The 23,591-nt window shown below is 37.9% G+C and overlaps 1 protein-coding gene across 12 annotated transcripts in view; it reads left to right on the plus strand.

Annotated features, from left to right (window-relative positions):
- UNC79 (unc-79 homolog, NALCN channel complex subunit) overlaps positions 1–15,474 on the plus strand; it is a 94,977-nt gene extending 79,503 nt beyond the window's left edge. For all 12 annotated transcript variants that reach the window (XM_021402239.1, XM_021402241.1, XM_021402242.1 and 9 more), the window contains 7 exons: positions 986–1,075; positions 3,839–4,014; positions 5,656–5,842; positions 7,457–7,654; positions 9,694–9,771; positions 13,671–13,712; positions 14,196–15,474. In XM_021402239.1, coding sequence (XP_021257914.1) covers positions 986–1,075; positions 3,839–4,014; positions 5,656–5,842; positions 7,457–7,654; positions 9,694–9,771; positions 13,671–13,712; positions 14,196–14,396 — 972 coding nt within the window. In that variant the 3' untranslated portion in view covers positions 14,397–15,474. The remainder of the gene's footprint in view (positions 1–985; positions 1,076–3,838; positions 4,015–5,655; positions 5,843–7,456; positions 7,655–9,693; positions 9,772–13,670; positions 13,713–14,195) is intronic.

The following is a 23,591-nucleotide window of genomic DNA, read 5'->3' on the forward strand; positions in this document are numbered from 1 at the left end:
GAAACCTTTATTTAATCTGACAGCTTTGTTCCATTGAGTACTGTGCGCATCTTGGGCATGTCTTGTACTAGCCGAAGGCCAGACCAGCATTTTTCATTGTTCTGGGAAAGGGACTACAAAAAAATTGTGCTGTGGGAATCAAGCACCACACTGAATCCTTTTGTTTTCCCTTTGGAGTTTTTCTTGCTCTGGTAGGGATCACTTCTCAGTGGTTACACCTTTATGTTCAAATTGGAATAGTTCATGAGAATTGGATTTATTCCTTATCTCCCTTGCATCCTCCTTTCAAAATTGCAACTGGCTTGAGTGCCATTAAAATGCCATATGACTTTACTATAGGAATACCCCAGAAACATTTGTTAGTTAAAAAAACCAACCAGCCAACCAACCAACCAACAAAAAATCCGAACCCAACGCAAACAAACAAAAAAAAACCTAACAAATTTCAGTGATGCTTATAAAGAAGATACACAAAGCCAATCATTTACCCTGTTTCCTATCATGATTCATGAGAACATAAGGGCATCTGTGTCTATGACTGAATTTTGTTTTCTGCAATTGCATCTGATTGGTTTTACTTGCAGATATGACCAGCGGCTTGAAGAACTGAGTTGTTAAACTCTCATCAGACTTTTAAGACTTTGATTCTGGACCACTGTAAACTTCAGGAGCTGCATGAGAAAGATATTATTGAAAGTTTCATTAGTTAATCTTTCATTACTGTCATAGATTAGAGCATTTTATGATGCATGAAGGAGCTATACTGACTGGTCTATCTTTTGATACTGTCATTCGATAAGAGAGCAAATTACAGTGAGAAGAAAAACATCAAAGAATGCCTATTTCTAATTAAAGTAATGCAACTAAAAAGCAGAGAATTTGAAACAGACAAAAACAAACCTGAGTTGTGGTGCACAAGAAGCAAAGACAAAAGCACTAACATATTTGAAACCTGTTACTTAAATTTATTTCTTTTACCTTCTAGTGTGGAACAGCAGCAATGGAATGCATGAGGCAGTATGTTGGGGAAGTGCTGGATTTCATTGCAGATATGCATACCTTAACCAAATTAAAGGTTGGTTATGGGCATACATAAAGTGTATGTGGATGTTTTGTTGTTGTTGTTTTAAATATGCTTTCTGTAATTATCCTGCCTGGAAGGAACCATTGTAAGACTTTGAGGCACTTGTTCTTTTTTCTTTCTATCTTTTTGTTTTTGTTTTAATTTATTTTTATTTATCTCACATACTCTTGCTCACTTTCCCCTTGTCCTCTCCACTATACTCTATGCCCTGGAGGGGACAATTTATTGCGGGATAATAATACCACAAAAGAGGAAGAATCCCTGTGAAATTGAAAATCACATCTCTTGAAACCCCCAGTAACCTTGTTTTACTGGACAAAATACCTTTTTTTTTTTTGTATGTTCTTACTCAGTTGGCCCTATGCCTTGAATCCCATTGTGATTTAAAAGAAAATCTTCAGTAGGAGAAGCAGCCTTTTGTACAGTAGCTGGAGTAGAAATTTACTTCAAAGTACAAAATAATTAATCACTTTAAGCTGAATTGAATTGCCTTCCCACTGTATCCTTTAAAGTTATTCACCCATTTCTCTTCCAGTTCAGAACTACTTTCAAAAGAGATTGGCAAATAAATCATAAATGAGAGACACATCTGATTTGCCACTTCCATAGAAATGGAGAATGTGAAAAATTCATTTGAAAATACTTGCAGATGTCCTCTCTTCCATGTAAAGGTTTCAGTAGGAAGATCTCTTCCATTTACACTTTCTTTTTTTGGTGCCTCTTCTCCCTTGAATTGCAGTCTGTTTTTAAGAAATGCTTTTCCAAAGCTTAAGTCTGAATTGATAATTTCTTATGCTTGGTAGGACTATTTATTTAGTACATTTGGATACCTAGATATAGCTAGGACGTGAACTAAAACTTTACCCAGTTTGTCACTTTTATATTTTTAAATTAGACAAGAAGCCCCCAAATGTGTCCTCTGTGGCATTTAAAATGAAATCAGAACCGACTTGTCAAAATTGCATGTTGTATTGAGTCTGTGTTGTCTGAATCCATGTAACACAGGACTCTAGGAGAAACATAAGAGTCAAAAATGGTAGTAATTTTATTTATTTTGAAGAATAAACTTCGGCTGTCTTTGCAAAATTAAAAGACAGTTCTTATTAAATAGGGCTGAATTTGAGAAGTTGGGTTTTTCACTTTTAAATTCTAGTAGGATCTTAAGGTAAACTTATTATGTGCTTCCAGCATTGTTGGGAAAATATTGCAAATGGTGAGAAATTTACAAATTTACAAATAGTCAGAATTTTAACAAATTCACAATGTCTAGATTTACTTTCTTTTAAGCTGATTAAATATAATTACTTATGTTGCCTGGGATTTATTAACATTGATGTTCCTACCTACTTGTACAATTTCTTACCATGAATGCGTATCATACTACGACTATCAAGAGCATCTGGACTAACAAAATCACATAATCGTTAAGATTTGTACGACTAGTAACATTTCAACAGCAAAAGTTGAATCATTTCAACTTTCCAATTTTCAAAGTTCTCAAAGTTTCAAATGTTGAGTGACGTGTTTCAGAAGAAAAAAATAAAAATTGAGAAAAGATTATTAAATGTTATCCTAGAAAAATTCAGTGAACAAATAGTTCAAGTTATTGATTAATTTCCAGTGTCTTATTTTGGGTGCCTGAGAATAGTTTCCTATTCTGTGAAAGAAGTCAAGTATTTTCAGTCCTACATATTCACAACTATTGCTTTATAAACAAGATATAAATGTTAATTCTCAAGGTAATTGCATTCCAGTTTATTTTTTCTGTTCAGTTTATTATCTTTCTTTTCCTTTGGGATAACATTTTAATTGCTAGAGATCAGGCTTTATTTAGAAAATGCCACTATTTTTGAAGAATATAATTGCCTGCCTACCCTTCTATCCTTACCTGTCTGTAGCAAAGTCACTATAAATACATGCTGATAGGTTTCTTTTTTTCCTCTCAAAGAGAATTGAAGTGATTTTGAGAGTATAAGTTGCTGGGGGTTGGATCCTGTTATAAAATATTATTGATCCACTGATTTTTATTCTTTTATAATAATTTAATTATTGATAGCCTTTTTTTCTTATGGAAAGCACATATATATGTATTCTGCATATGTTCTGTTAGACCAGAGGCAGAAAGTAATGCAAAGTTAGCTCAGCTAGAAATATAGGATTATCTCAAGGAGCACCAGTGAAACATGCCTTACAGCTGTCAAAACAGCATAATATGTTATCTTTCCAGGCAGAAATGTAATGAGGTGTCTTGGTAAAAGGTTTAGCCCTTGTATGTGCAGGGCTTAAAGGCATTTGTAGCAAATAACTTGAGCAGCACAGTCATATCTTTGGTGAATGAGAGACAGCTTATTTCTGCACCTGGAAATAGAATATTGCGCAATTCTATTGCGGGAGGAAGGCATTTCCTGCCCGGAGAGCTACCTTGTTGAATGGCTGGATTCTTTGATCTTCAATTAAACTGTCTGGATGTGCAACCATGAATTTGCGCTTATCAACATTGAGTTTGCTGGTACAACAGATACTTAGACATTCTGTAAAATTTACCTTTTCGTGAGCTCTTGAGAATGTGTCCTCCTTGAAAAAAGCTGCATTATAATACCCTTACTAGTATAGAGACTGGAGAATGTTTTTAAGCCCATTTCTGAGTTATATTCTGTAGTTTTTTAGACACAGCTAGAGACCTTGAGAAAGACAGTGAAGCAAAGTGAAACAGAATACTCTTTTCAGGTAGGAAATAAGATCTTTGCTTTGCAGAGTCATATGAAGACTTGTTCTCAGCCACTGCATGAAGACACGTTTGGTGGGCATCTGAAAGTTGGTTTAGCTCAGATTACTGCTATGGAAATCACACGAGGAAACCACAGAGACAACAAAGCTGTGATCCGATATTTGCCTTGGCTTTACCATCCTCCTTCAGCAATGCAACAAGGGTGAGAATGCTTTTCCACAAAAAGGAACACTAACATGAATTAGAAGTCTCCACAGAATTCTGTGTTTGTTGCTAGATTGAGTAGATAGGATGCGTAGTTCGGAGTGGTGGCCATGGGACATTGAAAATGCTTGTCAGCGTCTCCCTGATTCTTATCTGAGAAGCTCATCAGTGCAACATTTAAAGCACAGACCAGCGGAGGTATCTCCTTTGACTTGACTGGAGTTGCACTGGAAATGAACTTGATTCTCCATCTAGATACAGGCAGTGAAAACCATGGAAGTAATTTATTAGTCCTATAATTATATAAAATATGGTCATAGAAAAATGGAAATTAAGCCCCTTGAAATTACTGATTACAAATGAGCAAGATCTTTAAGTGTAAGTCTGCTTAGATGGTGATACAAATACTGACTTCTCCTAGGGAGAAGTCTTGCTCTTCAAGACTTGTTATTCTTTTTTCAGTATGAGAAATCCTAATGTGCAATGTCTTATCTTTAAAAAGAAGAGCAAAGCATTGTCCTTTGTCTTACAATGCTAGCAAGTGAGATGTTTTGAGTGTAGCTCACTGTGTTTTAACAAATCTGAATTCTAGTCCCAGCTTTATCTCAAACTTTCTGCCTGGGCTTCTAGGTACTAAGCAGTTTGGGCTCCTGTCCCGCAGATAGAACATATATAGGCTTCAAATAAGAAGAATAAGAAACTCTTTGGGCTACAGTTTCTTACATGTAAAAGTTACATTATATATTCTGAGGTGAAGATGTGGGCTTCCCATGAGACCCTTTATGTATTTGAGGATGAACATTTTATCAGTCTGCACACAAAGATACATTAATGGAATGTATCTTTGTTTCTATGAGTCCTTGACAGTGACATTACATTATAAATGAATAAGAGTAGTGAGTGGCCTACTAGGTAGTGATTTTTTGATCTAATATATTTTTTCCCATGCCTATGTATTCAAATGGGTATGTAGTTTGAACTGTTTCACAGGAAGGGAATAGACAAGATGACATCAGAAAATACTATTCCTTTTTAGATTGATTAAGCACAGAGCTTCAGAGTTAAGCTTTGCACTAGATGGTGGATGAATAACAGTCACAAAGAAGCACAGTCTCTGCCCTCGAAAGAATGCAGTCCTAGTGTCCAGGGAGAGACAAAGGAAAAAAGAAATTACTCCACTTGGAGTTCATGTATGGAGAAGTGGAACACAGCAAAAGTAAGGCAGGGCAGGGCACCTGTGTCTCAGAGCTAGCTGTAGAATGAAGAATATCTTGTCATAGCCTTGTCAGCTGTGTGCTGTCCTGGGAAACAGGGAGAAGCGCTTCCGTTTAGGCAATCCTCATCTGATGATTTCTGTGTAAATAATCACTGTGTATGGATCAGGTGAATCTGTGCATGTTTTACCCTTTTACAGATACCACTCCTTAGCCTCCCTCCCAAGTATGTTCTGTTGGACTTGTTAAAGGTTATGTCAAATCCACTAAATTCTGTGTGGTTCTAGACTTCCTGTAGGCTGTACCAATGATTTGTGCCTCCAGAACACTTAAGACTGCATCTGCAAAGTGCTTAAAGAGATTCTTTGTTTTGGGGAAGAAGTAGAAAACTTTGCAGCATTATAAAATCCACTCTTTCTTGACAGGCCCAAAGAATTCATAGAATGTGTTTCACATATTCGCTTGCTGTCCTGGCTACTCCTGGGGTCACTGACACACAATGTTGTCTGTCCAAATTCTCCATCATCTTGCATGCCTATTCCACTGGATGCAGGTTCACAAATTGCTGATCACCTTATTGTTATTCTGATTGGGTTTCCAGAGCAATCAAAGGTAAGGATTCTGCATTTTAAGAGTAGATGTGGTGTATACTGGCCTTACTCTAGAAAATACTTCTCAGTAACGTGTATTTTGATCATGATGTGAAATTTAAAATTTTATAAATATTATCAAAACTACATAATGTACACTAATATCCTGTTTAAAATGGTTTATACTTCCAGCACAGAATCTTGCAGACCATTTCTAAAGTAATCCAATAAAGGTATTTTGAGAGTTTAAGAACCCTCTGGCTTTTTTATATTTGAGAAAAGATTCCATTGGATTAAAGCAGGCCAACATAGGAATATTTATTTCTTCTGAAGTAAAAAGGAGGTCTAAAACATTACTAATACCTGAGATCTAGGGAAAAAAATCTCTACAGTTTTTCTTGCATAGTTAGCTCTGTATGTATAGAAAACTGGTGATGAGATCACTACAAATAAGTTTAAGAGATTTAACATTTTCAAAATATCTCTGAATAGGAGTGGGGAAGGAAAAACGCAATTCCAAACTGAATCTTTAGCAATGACCATCTCTGTAGCAAATCTCTAGAGAGCTGCTAATTCATATCTAGGTGTACAGTAGAATTTTGTAACCTGTTACTGAAGTTGTGATCAAAGATTAATTACAAACAGTGATGGTTCAAGCACAACTTTTTGTTTCTGAGGAAGCTATTGACAAGAGAGTTATTGCAAATCATAAGCAATTTGTGACACTATCTGAACACAGATATAGCGGTACACTTACACCAACCAGGATTTTATTAACTACAGAAGCAGAAGGCTTATGCATTTGTCTAGTACTTAAAATCCTCCTTTCTTTCCCCTCACCCAGCCAGTGCACTGGTGCTTCCCATTCATGTCTCCTGGCTTTTTTTGTCTTTTTTTCCCTCAGTCAATTACCTCTTTCCTGTTACCGAGCAACCATTGTAATATTTGATGCGGTCATGCTGCCTCAAAGCATGGATCACTGATGCACTGTAAAACTGAGAAAACATTTCTAACCAGTAACATCATTGTTATAAGCAGGTAGTTAATGTTCAGGACTCCTGAAGCCTCAGACATTGCAATATATAACACTTATTAGCAAAGTCATGCTTGAGTACACAGGATGAATTCTCCGTTAGCTTCACAGAACTTATTTTCCTGGACTGTGAGCAGCTGTGTCCCAGCAAGACAGAAATAGATCACAGTTGTAAGATGATGTATTTTGTGTGATACCCTTCCTTGTAGGTGATCAGACTCATAGATGTTATAGATGCCTCCAGGCTTCCCACAATGGGGGTTGGAGTTTTCCAGCAAAAGTCTCAGGACTAAGGTTTAGTACCTGTACTGCAAAACTAATCTTTTCTTTAAAGGGACGGACCTTAATGTCATACACTAAGATTGAATGAGATTGTCTGGTTGCAAATGCAGTTTTTAGTCCATAGATATATGAAATCAGTTCTAAACATGAAGATGTTATCAAGCATGATTAGTTCCTAATTAAAGAGGAATATTCAGGAAAGTGAAGAGCAAGACTGCACAGTGCAATGCATGAGAGGGGAGTACTTTTGGGAAAGCCTCTGCATTATACTCCAATACACTTATTTCAATAAACATTGTCCTCTCTTTTCTATTTCTACAGACATCTGTTTTGCACATGTGTTCCCTCTTCCACGCATTTATATTTGCTCAGCTTTGGACAGTGTATTGTGAACAAACAGCAGTAGCTCCGACCGTCCAGAATCAGAATGAATTTAGTTTTACAGCAATCCTTACAGCCCTGGAGTTCTGGAGCCGAGTAACACCGAGCATCCTACAGCTGATGGCACATAACAAAGTGGTGAGTCAGATGCTGTGCACAGATTTGTGTAGATTAAACTTGGATGGGGCTTGGTTTTGTTTCCATGTCCAGTGGAATACATCAGTCTCTGAATAACTTTTTAAAGCAACACTGATGCTTTGAGAAATTAAAGAGAATGCTAGTTAGTATTGGTTCAACCTTGCAGTGGGCCTGAGATAGGATATAGCCAGGATCTGCCTGAAACAGTGTTGTGTTCCAGAGCTAGTCATAGCTTGTTGGATTGAGGGCTCTCTGCTTCAAGTCTCATTTTATATATCTCTGCTCTTCCCACTGGTCCTATTGCTTCATCTTACTCTGCCTGACATGAGCAACTAAGTGTTTTAGGATAATTCCATGAATATCCTTTTCAATTGTTTTTTTTACCATACAATGGTGAAAAACATGCAGTGCTGACTCTTCAGTACTCATAGTCCGTTAGCTGCTTATCAAAAATAAGGCACGTAGCTATCTCTAGAAACACTTTTGAGGAGTTAATGACTTGAATCTCCAGGGGTAAAATTTGAGAGGGAATAACTCATGTTGCCCAGAAATTATCCAGGCCATTTTTTTTTTTTTTGAAACTAACTTCCAATTATTCACTTATCTCAACTGCTCACTGCCTTTGGAGAAGCTTTATACAGTAAGAACCCAGAGTTGTGCCAGTGGCTTTCACATAAGTGCTACCTCTGCTTCCCACTGACTAAAGATTCTCTATGCATGCAGGTTTAAGGTTAAGAGCTTGTTTATGATGGACAAGATGTGTTGTTAGCCACTCCTCAGAAAGACATGACAAGTGTGGTGTCATGACTGTATGTTAATGATGGTTTGACTTTAACTGAGAAGGTAACTAGTATACAAGCGAGAAAAATTCTTTATAGATGGCCTCATCCTCTAAGCAAGGTGCTCTGAACATTTGGAGTTTTCATTCTCTTTTGTTTCTTTTGCTGCTTTTTTTCCTCCCCTTTTTTAAGGGGGAGGAAGAAAACAAACACCACCTTTGGACCTTTGCCCTTACAACTGTAATTGCATAGGTGCATCAGCTGAATTTGGAGTGAATTTGACACTCTTTCCTTGTATCTTGTCCATATCAAGAGGCAAGGAACATCTAAAACTGTCTTTAAATGATACTTTAGCCACTCAATGGGAGCTGTGCACAGTGCTACTAACTAGCCAGCTGTTTAGTCAGACACAAAGGAAAATGTCAAACTTTAGGACAAGAATATGACCTGGAAGACCAAAGTTCCAATCTCTATTCTTAAAGTGTCTAATTGTGTGGCTTTAGTGCAAGTTATTAAACTATTTGCCTTAGCACTTGCTCTGTGAAATGTGATAATAATACTTGCTCATCTCATATGGGTGTTGTGAGGTTAATTAGCATTTGTGTAAAGCACTTTGAAGATAAAAACCACTACATAAAAGTTTATTATTGTCAAAGGAATTTGTGCATAGTTTATGCAAGTGCTGTAAATACTGATGGCTCAAGGTATTTTTCCTGAATCTATGAATTTACATAATATAAAACATAAAATGTTGTCTACCACCAAATAAATAGTATCTTCATCTGTCATAATTAATCATACAAAATGGAAGAATTATGGACTAACTGCCAGTTCAGAACAATAAACTGTCTTCTGATAGTAGAAAAAAAGAGATGTTTTGTGTGGCTATGTTAATTTTCAAAGGATTCAGTAAATAAAAATATCAATTTCTGACACCTTGATTGATGAGAACTATACAGCAAAGGCATGTAAAAGGATTTATGATGTCTGAAAGGAAGAAAGCTGAAGACAACTTGTTTTGATGTGTGATAGGAATTAAAATTCATCAAACACTTTGAAATATTTGACAGATGTTGCTGCATCAGGGGAAAAGTCAATAAAGAAAAGTGTACCTTGTATGTACATATTATCTTATGTGTGTTTAGTAAATACACATATAGTGATTCAGTATAACTGCCAAGCAAACAAAGGAAGGTTCTTTTTAGGGTTTGCTTAGTGTACAATACTGGATATTGATTTCTTTTTTTTTTTTTTTACAAGATGGTGGAAATGGTATGTCTGCATGTGATTAGTTTAATGGAGGCTTTACAGGAATGCAACTCTACTATCTTTGTAAAGGTAGGTGTACCACCTTATGAATATTTAGTCAAGGATATTGTTTGTCTATTGTGATTACTAGAGAATGATTCCTGCAAATCTTAAAAACAACAACAAAAAAGTAGAATTTGAAGTTGAATGTAATGTAGAAATAAAATCTAGTAGAGCATAACAAAAAATATAATCTCTAGTAAGCCCAGATCATAATTTCAAATCCATATTCACCTGATGTTTTGAAATGGACTTGTGATCTACTTCCTCCTTCCATTGTTGCGACGGTCTTATTCCCCTAATGATCTCAACTAGTGTCTCTGACCTTATGAGAACATCTAGGTACTGTCTGAATTTTCAGCCATTCTGTAATCTTAAACCATCACAAATCCTTTCGAGATCCCCTCATTGATCAGATCTCAAATTCTTTTAGGTTGATTACAAAGCCTTATTCCACAGTAGTGTATTAAATGCCTGTGTGCCTTTCTTAATCAAATATTATTTGATAGTAAATCTTCTTTCTGATGGATGTGCAACAGGCTATTTTTGATTAAAAATCAAATAAGGCATGCTTCATTATTGTAAAACTGCTTTTGAAATCAGCACTCAGGCTCCTGGGCATTTTCTGTACTATTCATATCAGAGCAGAATAGCTTGCAAAAGGGTTGGTGTAGTTGCACAAGCATGGATCAATTTTATTAGCCTTTTTTACCTGTTTTGCCATCACATTACTCTGAAGGTATTTTCTTTTTCCCCCACAGAAAATTACAACAAACCAAGTAGTTATCTGAACCTAGCTGATATATGTTGGTTTATGTAGTTCCTCAGTTGCCATAAAGGAAGATTCTCACTAATATTTTACTCCCATCTTTTATGGTGAAGGAGGAATTGAAAGTACAGTAGCTAAAATGAAAGGATTTGACGTTAACTGACCTGAAAATATTCACATTCATTGTGAAAATACAGATTTACTGTCAGAAGTGTCTCAATTCATCACAAAAATTCTGTCACTGTAGGGACATCAAAGTAATTGTCTCTGTCCCTAGAGGAGCTGGGGGGCAGTCTAGTTTGTCCAGAATTTGACAGGGATATGTCTTTAAAGAAAATGGAAGAATGGCTTTAAAGCTGTGAAAAGAGAGGCTTTTGGGGCTAAATTCCAGTCACAATTCAAATAAACACTTTACAGAAGGTTAAATTTTGAAGTATATATCAATAATATGCTAAATCAGGTTAAATCAGGTTTTGTTACTACAAGATCAAGCTCAAAAGCCTATGAAATTCAGTTAAGGTGCTTTCTTTCATGTTTAGTGGATGGGAGGTGGGAGAGAAGAGTCTGGATGACCCAAACCCCTTTACTTAGCTCTAAAATGCAGTCATGCAGGAACAATACCTGGACATAATAGTATTTTAGGATTGTGGTCCCAGGTTACTAACTTTTTCAGAACTAATTAATTGTGTAAGTATTTACCCTAGTTCTTTCCAACATTCTTTCAGCAAAAATAGCAATTCCTCTTGGAACTGAGCACGGTCCTGATCATTTGTTATTCACATTTTGTCTGCTGCAGTGTCTTTTATTCCACCTGAAGAATCCAGGTGCTGCAAAAACTTCTTGTTAATGAAGTCATTATGTAATTATGTGTGATTCAACACACACATCTCCAGTGCACCACAATGAGAAGGTTTTGGATGATGATAGGCCATTTGTACTTTGAAAAACTGTCTTAAAACAAGAGATAAAGGGAAGACATGAAAAATTCAGCTCTATCTCACTGAAAGAAGAGCTTTCTCTTTTGCTGGTATAAGCATTCCATTATCTCCTTCCTTGTGTTGGTTCTGTGAGGATCCCTCCTCCAAATACTGTGTTGACCTCTGCTATTAAAATAAACTCAATCTGAATTTAGCACTGAGACATATCTTTGATTGCTTTCTGTGGTCTTTAAGTAATTTCCTGTTTTCTTAGAGGATGATTTTTGCATCTGACTTCAGAACATTTTAACTCATCTGGTGAGAAAAACAGAGTTTATTTCCTGTGAAAGCATTTCAACCATTACATGTTTATTTTTCTTTCTAAGTGGGCAGAGCTGAGGAGCCAGAAGAGCACAGTAACTAATCTATTCTCCAGCCTGGTTTCTGTCAGAACTTGCACTGGAATCGATGTGATCCTGTTGAAAATATCAATTCCAAAAATTGACAATGACAGCAGTCTGTTCTTCCAGCTGTTTTATTCTAGCCAGCTTTATGTATTATTCCTTTGTGTAGAAAAGGCTGGCTGGGAATTAGGTCATAAAGCTTAAGTGCTTCAATAAAAATTTCTTCTTCTCTCATTTATCTAAGCGGCAGCTGTAGGAGTGGAGGGTTTACTTTCTTGTGCCAGAAGCAGAATGTTTAGTTTTACTCCATGTGTCCAGATTCTGGAAGATGGAAGTGGTGCTAGATGACAATAATCTTATCTAACCTTAGACTTCTGTGGTATAAATATCAATATGAGCTAGTTTCCTTGACTACCCTTTTTAGTCAATGGATATAAACACATATTTTTAGGTCATGACTCATCTTTATCTATTTTAGATATCCAGTTCATCTTGTACCAAAGCAGTGATGAGAAGTGCTTATTGTTTTCATCTGACTCTAAAAGATATCCAGTCAGTTGGTTCGGATGCAAAGGGGTGCCTTGGCCCTGAGAAAAATTCCCTTCCCAGGGTTTGCTGCCTACCTTCTCTCCTTGCTTGCTCTACTTCTGACACCAGTTCTGTCTCCACTGGCTCATTTCATGGTGAAGCCATCAATTCTGGGTGAAATGTCAATGATATTTGTGGTGGCAGTAGAACACAGAACATGCCTTTTCACTATATGTTTCCTGTTCCCACCTCTCCAAGAATCACATCTGGACTTTGGGGCACTAGACCTTAGTAGGCACCTCATTTAGTGTGGGAGTCCACAGAATGACGTAGAGAATTCCCACACCTGCTGCATCTGGTTACTTTCCAGCTGTTTTGGCATTCATGTTTTTGTAAATGCTGAGGTTCTTTATTTGGTAGCTAAGTAATTGGTTCTGACAGAACTGCATATGATTCTCCAGCAAAACAGCACTGAAATTGAAACAATTATCATTCCTTGCACAAGGCAAACAGCACTTTATCTAATGTTGTCAATAGCGATTAAGTTTAACTTGCAGCTCCTGGTAACATAATTGGTTCATTGCAAATTTTGATGCCATTTGGAGGAACATTTTAGAACAATAACCTCAGTGGTTAAATTAATATTGGAGAATATGAGTACCTTTGTTAGAAGGGTTTTTCTGTCTTCTAGAAGCTTGTCATGTTATACTTACTCAGAAACAGAAGTTTTCTGAAGATCAAGAGACTGAAATAAATAGCATTTCTCCATAGTTAGCAGAGTATATCTGTGCTTGCAAGCCTACAGGTCACATTCTGCAATTAATGACACTGGCCTAGTGGCTTATGAAGTGCTGGTTACCATTTAAATATCTGCCTTTCATTAGGAACTTCTCTGTTTTTTCAGTTCTTGATGTGTACTTTGCAATGCGGAATATGTACTGTGTTCATTCCATTATTGCTCACCTACATGTACAGATATGCCCTCACAGGAAAATAAGAAGTGATTTCCTTTCTTTTTTATTTTAATTTTATACTCTTGTCATTGTCTAAGGCAATCCCTAGACAGGATATTAGTAGCTGCTACTGGTGCTTCATCAAACTGCAAACAAAGGAAGCTGGCTTCTTAACCTTAGAGAGTAATCTGCCACAAAACACATGCATCATTGAAAAATAACCACGTTTGTAGATTTATGGTTCAGACTGTGTCCATTTTGACAACTAAATGGGTTAGATTTACATTTCTCTGTTTCACAGTAGCTACAGCATGTTTACAGTCACTTGTAAAATAACAAAATGCATCTCTTCTTGCAGCTAATACCAATGTGGTTGCCAATGATACAGTCAAATCTTAAGGTAAGTTGTTTCTCCTAACTTGTCCTTTTATTATTGATCTTACGTATTTCTGTAAATTCTGAAAGAAGGGTCACTAGACTTGGTCTCGAAACTCAGCACTGAAGATTTTGGGTATCTTAGCGTCATCAGCTACGATATGTGCCCAGTGCTCAGTACTGTTCTTCCTTTCCCTTTTGAAATACTTCTAACTGGGTTCTGCAGCCTAGCCTTTCACTTTTTACTGAAGTGGTTGTTCCCCAAACTCTGGTTTTCTTGTTCCATTATTGAGACTCCCATAACAGATCAGGATTGAGAGTCTTAGTGATTTGTAGGCACATTTGTCATTCATGGCAACGCTACAGTACAGGATGTGGAAGAAAGAAATGTGTCCCTGGGGTAGTGCAGGAACTTTCCCTGACCAATAACAACACTTGATGACTATAAGTACAGTATTAATGCATGTATTAAAGGAGATAAACTAGATATTTTGTATTATTTTAACAGCATTTGTCTGCTGGACTCCAGCTACGCCTCCAAGCCATCCAGAGCAATGTCAACCATCACAGCCTAAGGATGTTACAGGGGTCAGGACAAATGAACAATAGCTCGTCAGTGCTCCGCAAATGGCTGCAGTGTACCCAATTTAAAATGGCTCAAGTGGAAATTCAGTCATCAGAAGCTGCATCTCAGTTTTATCCTTTATGATTCATGTAAATTGCTCCAAATGTCAATTTTTAGTCTAGCAATAACGGAGTTAGAGCTGTAGAACACCTTTTGTAAAAATCAGTATACAGACTATATACTGTATCTATACTTTTTAGCCTAGAACAGATTGTGGAAAAGTTTATGTGAAAGCTAGGAGCCTGACCCTGCCAGTCCTTAATTACATTAATCATTTATGCTCAAATGAGCAAGATCAACAGGTATTCAAGTCTGCATTCACAAACATGTATATTGCAGGATTGGACTCAAATCTATTGCATTGTACATATCTCTCTAATCACTGAAATATCTCGTTAATAAATGTTTCTTTACATTATTTTTGAAGCTAAAACAAAAATCACCTTTCTTTAACTTCTATTTTTTTTAAAACTAGAATTGTGGGTATTCACAAACATATGGAAGTGCTATGTTGCTATTTTTTGATGATAATAAAGAAAACTGGCTTTTTAGTAACCTTTATAGTTGTTTGGGGAGATTTTTTTTTTTAGATTCACAGCTGGCAATGCAATAAAACCTGTCACTACAAAACAGTGGTGTTCTAATGAGGCTTTTTGTCACCATCTTCTGGGAAAACAGCAGCTTTTAAGGAGAGTTATTATAAAGTGCACTTAGAGATTAGATTGTTAAACTGTGCCAATTCATTTGTCTTTTTTTTCTTTAATACTGTTTTCCAAAGCTGCCAAGCCTAATTTATTATTTTTTTTGAAATATTGCTTTTACTTCATCAATGCTGTGCTGCTCTTTGTAGGTTTCATATAAGCCTCTGATTTTTGTGAATACTGTATTGTATTCTTCTGTAATACTTGTATACAGTGCAATTAAAAATGGATAGCTCAGACTTATTCTGATTGATGTCTACGGAAATTGTATTTTGAGACTTCAGAAGAGCATGGTTGGACCTGAACATTTGCATAATAATATTATCAAATTGCACCATTTGCATACTGTTGTATTGAACATGATGTTTAATAACAAATGGATTTTAATATCATTGAGAGGCCCAGCCAAAGCCTATTGAAATTTAAGAACATTCAATAAATTCAGTGAATTTTGCCTCAAATCTTAAGAGCATCATGATTTACCACTTCTTGTAATTTATATCTGTGCAATCACAGTTGTATTTTCTGTATTTATTACTATAATGCTACTACTGATTAGAAAAATAGCAAACATACATTACACTGTGTTTTAGAATGCTATTAAATTCCTGGATTTTACTACTACTCTAAGAATTAAGATTTTTCCTCCTAGTTTGTGTGGAAGTAGAGATGCACACCTGTAAGGAACTGCTTGAGTATCTTTTGGTTGTTGCAGAGGGTCATGCTTTCCTCAGTAATGATATTGAGGAAAGATAGAAGTGGAAATGTTGGAGATATGTTATTAAATGAACATTATGCTTAAAAAAAAACCCAACAAAAACAAAACAAGGAAAACCCACTAAGACAAAAGATTTTAAGGATATGCTAGATTGCTTAAAAGATCCCTTCCAGTGTTTACAGTGGAGTGGCTCCGATCAGAATAAAGTAACATACAGTAGATTCATTGTTAGCTGTTTTGTTGTAGCTAGTTTTGCTTGTATGTGACTTGAATCTGAATATGCAAAGTTTTCAAGGGTTTTCAAAGCATTTCTGTCTTGATTTGAAGATTATTAAGTGATCCCCCAGAAAATAAATTCTTATGTTTCAGGCATAGACTCTTGTCATGCTGAATTGAGATTGCACAAACCTGCGTACATTGATATGGAAAGGCTTCTTCCCAAATGTTCCTGGTAGTAAGGGTGAGAGAAACAGCACTTTCATTCTCCAGCTTTTTACTGGCTATGAGGAAAAACTTGTCCCCCTTCATGTGCAGGACTTTGCACTTCCCCTGGCTGAACTTTATGAGGTTCCTGCCAGCCCACTTCCCCTGCCTGATTGAGGTCCCTCTGAATAAAGCACAACCATCTGGTGTATCAGCCACTCCTTCCAGCTTTGTGCCAACCATGAGTTTGCTGAGGGTAAACTTTGCCCCATCATCAAGATCGTTAATGAAGATGTTAAACAGGACTCGAGAGAGCACTGACTGCTGAGGTACACCTGTAGTTAGTTAACTTTGGCCTTCAGGAAAAAAGGAGCTTCGGACTTTAGTTTCAATTAGTTTGACTCCTTCCTTTCCTGGACTGTATCTTGTTCCTGCTTATCTGCAATATTGAAGATGACTTTGCTGGGCTAGCACACAAATAGGGCCCATGTTCTTCTGTGGTGGAGTCTGGTATCACCTTAATGAAATGGAAGTGCAATTGGTTCCCTGAAAGTAAGATGTGCAGGAGAGAGATTTCTGTATTTTACTCAAAAATCTCATCACCTCTGTGCCTTTGTGTAGCCCAGTGAATCTGAAAGACAGCTGAAAGGCAAAGCACGGGAGAGAACAAGGGGCCTTGGGTGTGAGAAAGGACGTAATCTCAGGTGGGCGTAGTGGGGTTGTGGACACTTAAAGGATGAAGGCTTTTTATTTGTGGTAAAGAGGTTTGTCTTCAAAAGTCACTTCTATGTAGTAGATGCCATGAACAGGCATCTCAATGGATAATTAATGTAGGCAATGTGGTACAAGTGTTCTCCCTGCCTAGCAAAATCTCTGCCTCTAAGCATCTAGTATTCAGAATGGCAAAACACGGAAAGAACACAAATAATGATGGGTAGATACTAAAACACAAACCAAGCCAGACATGCTGAATCCTTGTCCGTAACAGAGCTCTTTCAGACTTTGTGGGAATTCAGACCTGGTTTTAGCCCAGGGTTTTGAGAAAAGAGCTGGACACAGAACCTACTTCCATAGATGAGCATAGGATTTAGGGGTTTGATACGGTTCTTGCAGAGCTGCTGTCATGTATGACTGTAAATATGAATTGAGCAACTGCTCTAGCATAGAGAATACAGCCTGGAGGAGTTTCTGATGAAGGATTATGCTGACTAATAACAACAAATAACTTGGCTTTGCTGGATGTGTGTGGTTTAACACCTCCTGAAAATCACTAAATGAGCTGTAGACTTCTTAAGATACACAGAAATCTGTATTAATTGTTTTTTAAAGCATAGTAAAACATATATTGACAGTGCTTGAGGCCAAGATAAAATTCAAGTGAGTCATTCATATTCTCTTTCTGAAATAGCCCGGAGCAGCAATTCTTTGTATTCTGTAGGCAGATTAGGAAGTAAATAACATTTGGCACTCTGTACAAATGCTACCAAATACCAGAGGCCGGGAGCCAGGCCGCTGGAGCAGTGTCTAACCTCCCTCTGTCATGAAGAGCTGCAGTTTAGAATCACTACTTAGTCATATGTTGTGATAAGCAGCTTAAATCACTGCCTGTTACCAGGGCTGACCTAGTAGAAGAATCAATTTACTGTGCACTGAACTGTGAAAGTTTCAACAACACAGAGCACTTGGGATGAAATGGCGGTAAAGCCCACATCGTCCACGGTGCAATGTATGGATAAATTACATAACTCTCTGTCCTGAAAGCGAGGTTAACATCTTCACTGAATGCCTCACATGGCTGGGCAGGCCTCTCTGCAGCTCATTAAGAAAGTCACTGATGTACACACAGGACTGCACAAACAGAGAGCTTCATCAGTTAGATAAGTTAGATATCAGTTAGATATTCCACACACATGCCTTATCTTGTGTGCAACACTTCTGTGACTTCTTATTAGAACTGCAGTGGGGTCAGGGGCCCTAGAAACACAGTCACTTTTCTGGCTTGGTTTTTCTTGATGCAGCGGGACTCGATGTACTCTAGGACTGATGAATGTTCTGGGCCCAGAGATGTCTCTGACCTCTGGTCTGCATGGCCTTCTTTCAAGCCAGAGCCCAGTGCTGTTTTGTCCTTGTTAGTGAGTCCTGGGAAAAGACTCTGAAGCAAAAATTCCTGTGCTGCTCCCCAGGTACACACAGATGAGGGACATCTTTGTCCACACCTTTTGTTTTTGCTTCTTTGTGACTCCTTGGCAGGACCAGAGTGTGTCTTTTTTCTGTGGGATCTGACTCTGAATGAATGTTCAGTCAGTGATATGGGCTTCATCTCAGGCCTAATAGCAAGTGAAGGCAACAGCAATGCAGTCAACTTAAAGTTGACATGCCATTTGTTTGACTTGATGCAAATTTATAATCGTAGAATCGTTAAGGTTGGAAAGGACCACTAAGATCATCTAGGAAGTCTCTTGACTTGTAACTCTGAAATACTCTGTTGGCTTTGGTCAGGCAACAGAAGGCCTCACGAGGACAAGGCAGGCCTACTATGCCCAGTGAGCTGCGGTGGTGCCGAAGTCCTGTAGCGGGAGCAGGGCAGCTGTTTGCTCTCACTGTGTATGGCCGGTGCGTCACAGCTCTGTTGCAGGACACTGCGAACGGTGCTTGGGAAGGGTGCTGGTTTCTTGTTTGTACTTACAAAACATTAACATGGGAAAAGAGAAGCCAGGACTCAGTAACTGGAAGTCTCATACTCAATCACTTTCCATCGTTTTGCAGGACTTGATAGGTACTGCAAGACTGCCAACTGACTGACGAGCATAATTCCTGTGAGCAGCCCCAGGTAACCCACTGTGACACTGTGTTTAACCAGTTCCTGTCAAACCTGACAAGCCATGACCATGAGCTGGGAGGCTCCACATTTGATAGACATAATGCAACGCTGGGTCAGTTTTCTCTATGTATAATTCAGCAGCTGGGCAACAAAACTGCTAGGGCCGTTTTACTATTTTAGGTCCTTCCAAAAGGGTACAATTGCAAATCTGTGAAGTTATATGCAAACAATAAGAAGTTTATAGGTAATCCTTTCTTTGGGTAGGTTTGCTTCTCTGACAGCTCCTTTGCTTTCATATGAAATCAAATCAATTGCAATGAAGTTCTTTACAAAAGCTTTTCTAAACCTGTGAATCCTTGCCATGCAGGAAAACATCAGTAAAACAGAATATAAATGAACACTATTAAAATAAATAGATAAATCATTAAAAATGTTACCCATTTTGCACTACTGAGAAGATCTTGTGTAAATTATGTTAATTAGTTAGATTCAAAGCAAGTATAAACTGCCAGAAGTTTACCGGAATCTGCAGAAGCGGGTAATATACCTGTTTAGGATCAAACTCTGCATTTATAGCTCAAAAGGAACAAAGATTGATACTGTGAAGAAACAAGGCACCAGTTTCTGGTGCTAGCTGGTTCCAGAGAGGTGCCATATGAAAGTGCGAAAGTGATGCAGCCATGATCTGATATCCATAATAATATATTTACTGAACACCACTTTTTGCCATTATTGCACAAACAAGTGAACAATGGTGGGTTTTTTGTTTGTTTGTTTGTTCTTGCTGTGCAGGGAGCAGCACATTTGGTCGCCCATGTTCGTCTTGCATCTTCAGTTTGCTCTGGTCATACAGACCTTAGAGCTCAGCATTTTCCTAAGTCATCATGGGATAGCTGGTATTCCGGAAGCTGCAGCTCTGCTTTTGTTCAGATCATATTAATTATACCTCACCAAAGCATTTTAAGCCTTCCAAAAACATTTAATATAATAGCACTAGCATTTCCCTCCCAATGATCTCCACTGCGATGACACTCAGCTGGCTCAAATATCAGATGCTTATCTGCCCTAAGTGTACGTCTCTAGATACAAATAGCCCAGATATGTTTCCAGGCTCTGAGAGGAAGAGTGTGAGAGGGCCAGTCTGATTATTTCACTGCTTCTTCTTAAATCACTTTTCAAATTTAAAAACATTTCTTTCATTTCTGTGGTCTGATCTTTGGGTGGAATTGAACTAAGTGATCCTTATGGGTCCCTTCCAACTTGGGATGTTTGGTAATTTTATGATTCTATGACTTCCTTGCAGCAGACCCACCAGTGTCTCACCCCAGTCAACATCTACACATAGGTTCTAATCAGAAAGTTCCCTCTCAGCTCATTTCCAGTGAGCATTTATGTTCCACTGGGAGTTGTCAGGGTGATGAGAGCTGTTCAAGCCAAGAAGAAAATATGCTTCCTGCCCCGAGGATTTTATGAAACTCAATCATGCTTCTGCAGTCCTTAAAGACAAAAACTTCTGTGTAGTGATCACCTTCTTCAGAACCATTTCAGCAGCAACATTTACCTGTGTTTCACTGTAAGCATTTAATATTTGTTAATATTTCTGTCATATGTGAATTGCAGCTGATTCACCAAATGTGATCTAATTAGCAAATTAACTCTATTAACTGAGATAGTCTTAATTGATTTGCATTGTCCAATTATTCATCCGATTCACCCACCTACATGCAAAAGTAACCCCAGTGGGTTACTATTCTGTTCTTTTTGAATCACAAAACAGCTGCTAGTTTTCCCCAGCTGTGAAGCCAAAACCAAAAATTAGGGCTGCTGAAGCTGGTTTGCTTCAAAGTGCTGTTAGCAGAGGGAATGGCTGGAGGCATTGCTGGGCACCAGGAGCATGTGTACCTGAGTAGAAGATGGGGGTGGCTGGTTTCCTCCAGAAGGTACTGGAAGGGTAGATCACATGCTACGCTCTTGTTCAGGAACAAAGATGCAGCAAGCTTCCAAGTCTGAAACGCTCCTTTGGAAAGCATTGGTTACTGTGGTCAAGAAGGGCCTGCACATGCTGTGTGCCAATTGTTCCTAGCCCTAAGGGCATAACTTTTAGAAACACAATTACATCCCTCATTAGTTAATTATCTTTGAGTAAATGAAGTCACTTCAGCTGTGCTCTTGTCTCAGGTGCCATCTGTGAGCAGAACTAATTTTGACTTTACCCCTCCCCTCTCCCACCCACCCCCTTTTTTTTTTTTTTTTTTTTTTTTTTTTTTTTTTCACTGGAGGAGTTTCTCTCTTTCCTGTTCAGGATCTCATCAGGTAAAAGCTGTGTGTCTGCACAGTTCTGACATGCACCGAAACATTTGGTGAGATCAAGCTTAACCTGCAATTCTGTTCTCTAGTAATCGGTAGTTTCAGAGTTTAGGAACTGAATCTTGGGTGCTGGGACAATTACAACCCTTGTTAACCTTTGCAGTTAATTTCACTGTGGCAAGCTCCTCGTGTTCTTCTTGCTGCCCAGAGGTTTGGCAGGTATCTAGACCAGAGAAGAAACTTCAAATACATGTACATAGGTTGGCTTGAGCTTAGACATAAGGTTAGAAGGGAACTATGTCAAGATTCCAGCACAAAAAGAGGATTTGAGCATTGAATGCTATGTTCTGGCACTATCAAATAAAAATCTAGATATGATTTAACTTAATGTATCTAAGCTTTCAGTACCTTACCTGAGCTCTCAAGTGAACCCAAATCTCACATGCCCCCTACAGCCTTAGTTTACAGTTATTTATCTCAGTAAAATATTAATTCTCAGTGCTGTTGTCATATGAGAAATTGAAAGAAACAGTGATGACTATTGATTTCTTTTTATGTACGAATTGAATTCCAAGGGAGTGTGGATAGCTCAGAGCATTGCATAACATATTAATCCATCAGCCATTGCTGTCTCCATGAAAGAATGGTGGCTTGTGTTTGTACAGCAATGATTGCCCTCAGGGACTAAAAACCTTGACCCTAGGGATTTCTGGGCAATCATTTCAAAGGAAGTTGGCACTTGAAAATCATTGCAGTACTGGGCTAACGGCCTTCAATTACTGCTTGATACTTCAGCTTTTTTTTTTTTTTTTTAAGGGTATTCTTCCTTTAGGAGCTTCAGTAGAGATGATAACACCTTAAGAACTCCAAAAATATATCTCCATCATTGAGAAGACTGATTTTTATATTTGTTTTCTAGATAAAAAGAATATTTCAAATTTGATGGCTGCTTTTCTTCCTTAGTATGCTGATTTAAAAACATGAATGTAGCTCAGAACAATTGTAAGGGTGGTCCCCCAAATCTGTCTGCAAATAACACCCTTTTTGTGCTCCAAGCAGAGATCTGCAGAAGCAGCAAAGCTTTTCAGCACAACTTTTTAATTAAAGCACCAGAATGTGCCACTCACCATGGAACCCCTTTGTCTTCTAAATAGGAATTATAATTTCAGCTTTTTTATCACCACTTACACTAAGCAAGAATCAAAAAGCAATCAAGTCTGAAGGACTGTGGGAATCTCAGATTAATACAATCAGCCTGATGTAGAGAGGCTTCTTTTTTCAGTATAAAAATAGCAAATAACAATGCCAAGTAGGCCCTGTGTTTTCTTTTTTTACTGCCGCTTGTTTCACACCATTAAATGCTTTGGAAGAAAGGTACAGTAAGTGCAGCTATTGTAGGTAAACTTTAGATGAACGTACCTGTCAGAATATAAATGAAATCCTATATCACTTTGCTCATTTTGTTTTGTTTTCCCCATCCTAAATGAAATTACAGAGAATTAAATTTTTGAAGCATGACCATTACACAGAGAATTATTCAGCTAAGAGCTGGCCACCTGCAAGAAGTTCTCTCCTCCCTCCCCTAAAGCTTGTTATTCATTGTCTCTGTTACTAATTAGGTTTTCTAACTTAGTTTGAGATGATGGATTTTAAAGAATATTGTAAGGGACAGGACATCAAGGTCAATATATAAAACTGGCAGAGATGTAACCTTCAGAGTGCTTATGCTCGGTGATTGCCCAGGAAAGGGAGAGGCAGTGTGCTGAGCTGACAGCCTTGTTGCTTCTTGTTGTTGTTTTACCGGTGCTTTACTGCTATAAGTGGCATCATAGTTCTGAAAGTTAAAGGCAGAATCTGCGTTGTGTGAAGGTCTTCCTTTGACATCCAGGATATGTTTCCAGGGTGGTTACACAATATATTGCCTTACAGTCTAAGGGCAAACTGACGAGGAGCACAAGGGAAAGTGAAGAACTGTAAGTGTTTTAGATAAACATCCACTTCTTTATTGCTGACTGCATAATCAGAAATGGAGCATTACAAGACTGAAGGGAGAAGAGTCATAATTGGATCCATGGTAATTCTGCAGCAGCATGGCTCAGTCTCAGCCTGATCTCTCATATACACAATGTGAAAATTTCCACTTCAGTCCAGTTTTGGCACTAGATCTACTTTAAATAGCTCTTTTCTCCTTCGGTTGGCCTAATGGCTTCATTACAGTCTCTGGTGAGCTAAGGCAGTGCTTGGATAAAATAGGGTGATTGGAGATGGTTCTCTACTGGTTTCATGGCTCAGGAGCAGACTTTCACCAT

The sequence above is a fragment of the Numida meleagris genome, chromosome 6, assembly GCF_002078875.1.
Source record: "Numida meleagris isolate 19003 breed g44 Domestic line chromosome 6, NumMel1.0, whole genome shotgun sequence".
NCBI classification, from domain to species: domain Eukaryota; kingdom Metazoa; phylum Chordata; class Aves; order Galliformes; family Numididae; genus Numida; species Numida meleagris.